At 54.1% G+C, this 3406-nt stretch overlaps 1 protein-coding gene across 1 annotated transcript in view; it reads right to left on the reverse strand.

Annotated features, from left to right (window-relative positions):
- EI97DRAFT_63608 (uncharacterized protein) overlaps window positions 1–3135 on the reverse strand; it is a 4185-nt gene extending 1050 nt beyond the window's left edge. The window contains exons 1-8 of the mRNA XM_033802973.1: window positions 2769–3135; window positions 2625–2716; window positions 2353–2578; window positions 2246–2305; window positions 1882–2193; window positions 1630–1834; window positions 941–1573; window positions 1–881 (exon numbers count right to left, since the gene is read on the reverse strand). The exon at window positions 1–881 is cut by the window's left edge and continues 1 nt beyond it. Coding sequence (XP_033653559.1) covers window positions 1–881; window positions 941–1573; window positions 1630–1834; window positions 1882–2193; window positions 2246–2305; window positions 2353–2578; window positions 2625–2716; window positions 2769–2825 — 2466 coding nt within the window. The 5' untranslated portion in view covers window positions 2826–3135. The remainder of the gene's footprint in view (window positions 882–940; window positions 1574–1629; window positions 1835–1881; window positions 2194–2245; window positions 2306–2352; window positions 2579–2624; window positions 2717–2768) is intronic.
- Between the last annotated feature and the right edge of the window lie 271 nt (window positions 3136–3406).

Consider the following 3406-nt stretch of genomic DNA (forward strand, 5'->3'; position numbering starts at 1 on the left):
CTTCTCGTAGCCTTGCAGCGCTCGCAAGTACATCTTCTCTGCCTCGTCAAGCCGTCCCAAGTCTGCGTAGAGGTTGCCCAAGTTGTTGACCGTGTTGAGTGTTGATGTATGGTCTGGTCCCCATGCCTTCTCGTAGCGTTGCAGCGCTCGCAAGTACATCTTCTCCGCCTCGTCAAGCCGTCCCTGATCCGAGCACACGTCTCCAAAGGTATGTAGAATCCACTCCTTCCCCTCCTCATCCAATCTGCCATCCACAATAAACCTCCAACACCTTGTCAAGTGCCGCAAAAGCCGACGTTGAGTTAGCCACCACTGCTGTGCATCTTTCTTGTGTGCATGTCTGCCTATACACTCCAGAGCCACTCCGGCCATCTCCGAATCCCATTCTTGGTTGACTACATGCACTGTCCAGGAGTGCACACAGCCGTGCATCCCGTACCCCTGAGACTCGACTACATGTCCTTCAGAGGACTTGTCCACCTCTATCAAACCGTAGTCGCATAGCACCCGCACTGCCTCGTTGAAACTCAGCTCATCCTCCGTTAGTTGACAAAGCCATGGCGGCCCTTTGGCCCTCCCTTGTCTCAGAAGCTCAAACCAGAGGTCCTGGTTGTCAAAGTATGCCCACAGCTGGAGCAGCTTGGTTGATAATTCGCTCTGCTTCTTAATGTGATCTAAAGAGAGCTGCCATGTCGAGTACAGTTGTCGGTCTTCGTATGTGCTTACTTCGGGACTTATTTGCTGCAACCTTCGCCATGACGCCCGGTACAGACGAAGGTAGTCGGCAAAGCTTGTCGTCACCTGATCAAGGTAGGCGCCCGCTGTAGCCAAGGCCAGTGGCAGTCCATCCAGTTCTCTGGCAAGCTCGGCGGCATCGGGATCTAGATGCGTTAGCGTTGCATCTACTGCACAGTACAGTACAGGAATCAAACAAACTCACCGTCTATCACACCCTTACGATGCGATGCATCAGACAGGATCTGCAGACTGTCGCGGACGTCTTCTAGCTTGCCTACCTTCAGGCGACGGCCCACACTGACCTTCGACGACCTTGTCGTGACGATTACCGAGCCATGGTGTGCTTCCGGCAGAAACTGTCGGATATCGACTGCGCCGGGATCCGCATTGCCTGGCCCCTTAGGGTTGTCGTAGTTGTCCAACACCACTAACCACTCCCTGTTTTTGGCATGCTCCAGCCACCGTTTAACTGCTGCCACCACTTCGTCTTGCCTCTTGTCATCTGCGAACACACCTAGCTGGCTAGCTGATGGGCAATCCTGTAAGATCCGCTTTGCTAGCCGCAAGTAGCTCTGCTTCACCGACACTTCGTCTTTGATGTTCAGCCAAAATATCGCCGAATACTCGTCTCGATGCACCTTGGTGTATGCAATCGCCAGCTGCGTCTTCCCGATCCCGCCTAGGCCGTGCAGAGTGACTGATCGGCGACCGCTCCCCTCACTGAGCGCGTCGTGCATTGCAGCGAGTTCCGATTGTCTCGCAACAAAGTGGCTGGTCTCAGAGGCCTCAGACAAGCGAAAGACGACAGAGAAGCTCTGGTTAAGATTGCTTCGAGCTATAGACAGTTACTATTATTGCTATTGTCGATATGTACTTACTAGGGCTACATACCCACATCAACCCTCACCTCTTCTTCCCATCGTAGGCTGATGACGCTGCCTGCACTTTCAACCATAATAATCAAATGGTCTGAAACTTTCTCATAGTCATTATGCTCTTTCGACGCGAACTTAACCATTTCTCTGTGGTCAGCGTGGATCATGATCTGCTCTGCGTCGGCGGCGCCTGGAACGACCGCGGATGCTTTTGGCACCACCTGTATCATCAGTACTTGCGATCCCTGCGGCCAACATGAGAGCATACCACGATCGAATGACCTAGCGCTGTCGGCGTCTCGTACTCCTCGTACGCAAACTTCGTCATGAACTCCCCACTGATCGGCCCGTACTGTCTAAGCTGCTGCTGGAGCCATTCCGAGTCTCGCTCCAAATGCTCTAGCAGTCGGCTGTTGGTGGCCTTGTATACCGATGCCGCATTCACCAGCAGCTTTCCGAACTGTACTCCATTGCCGCCCTGGTGAGGTGTGCCCATGAACAGGATTCCGTACGTCGACGTCTTGATCGACCGATGTTCTTCCAGTGCGCCTTTCCGTGCCGCGTCCGAATGAATGAGAGCCTTGGCCTGGTCAGCTGCGCATACGAGAGAGAGAGAGAGGAGCAAGACTGACACCTTTGACGATGATGCCACCCAGGCTGTGCGCCACGAAGATTATTGGTCGTTTCATGGTCTTCCACTGTCAGAACCACATCTTTTTCATATCTGCTCTCATCTCACATTTGTACGCTTTCTCCTGAGGCAGAGATCCGATACCAGCTGCTCTGCATGATCGTGGAGGAATTGGTGGCTAACGCGCTTGCCGTGCGTGTTTGCATCGTATCCCCAGCAGAATATGCGCGCATTTGGGATATCTTCTGGTAAGAGATCGCGGAGCCAGTGGGTGCCGTTCGCTGCCGTCCAGGTGTCGTCGCGGTGCCCGTTCAAGCCATGGACAGCAACGATACTAGACAATGTTAGCACGGGCTCTTGTGTTGCTACGGACGGCTTACTCCACCACCGGCTGCCCTCCCTCCGCTACGACCTTGAGACCATGGGCGGATGCCTTAGACGGTTCTTGCGGCTTCGACGAGCTGCCTGTCTGCTACAGCGTCAGTCAGCCTGACACAGGCAGGATATCGGGGGTCGATACGTACAGATTGCTGACGATCCTTGCGGAATGGGTTTAGTCGCTGCAATCGCGAGGTTACCATGGTTCGAGTTCTGCGGTGCTATAGCTTTGTGAGAATTGTTGACTACACATAGAGAATGTACATGGACAAGTTCCGTAGAACAATTTCGGTGCCCAAGTTCTGGTGACGGACTACGCGGGGGCCTGATGAGGCTGAAGGTCGGGCCTCAGCTCGAGAGCCATGGAGCGAAATTCACAGCCATTGGATAGTCGTTAGCATCTTTAGAGGAGAGCTGATAGAGGTGAGGGTGCTAGTTAGCCAATTATGGCTGGTAGAGCGGACAGGGTCTCGCGCCGGTAGCAATGTGTAGGCAGCGGCATGCGCTTTACCGAACGGCCGCACCGCTAGCTTCTGCAAGCGCTCGGAGTAGTCAAGGGCACGCGGGCCGCGCGAGCTGGACCCTGCTGGCGCAAGACCCTGTCCACTCTACCAGCCGTAATTGGCTAACTAGCACCCTCGCCTCTATCAGCTCTCCTCTAAAGATGCTAACGACTATCCAATGGCTGTAAATTTCACTCCATGGCTCTTGAGCTGAGGCCCGACCTTCAGCCTCGTCAGGCCCCCATATAATCCATCACCAGAACTTAGACACCAAAATTGTT

This window comes from Westerdykella ornata, assembly GCF_010094085.1.
Source record: "Westerdykella ornata strain CBS 379.55 unplaced genomic scaffold EI97scaffold_12, whole genome shotgun sequence".
Lineage (NCBI taxonomy): Eukaryota > Fungi > Ascomycota > Dothideomycetes > Pleosporales > Sporormiaceae > Westerdykella > Westerdykella ornata.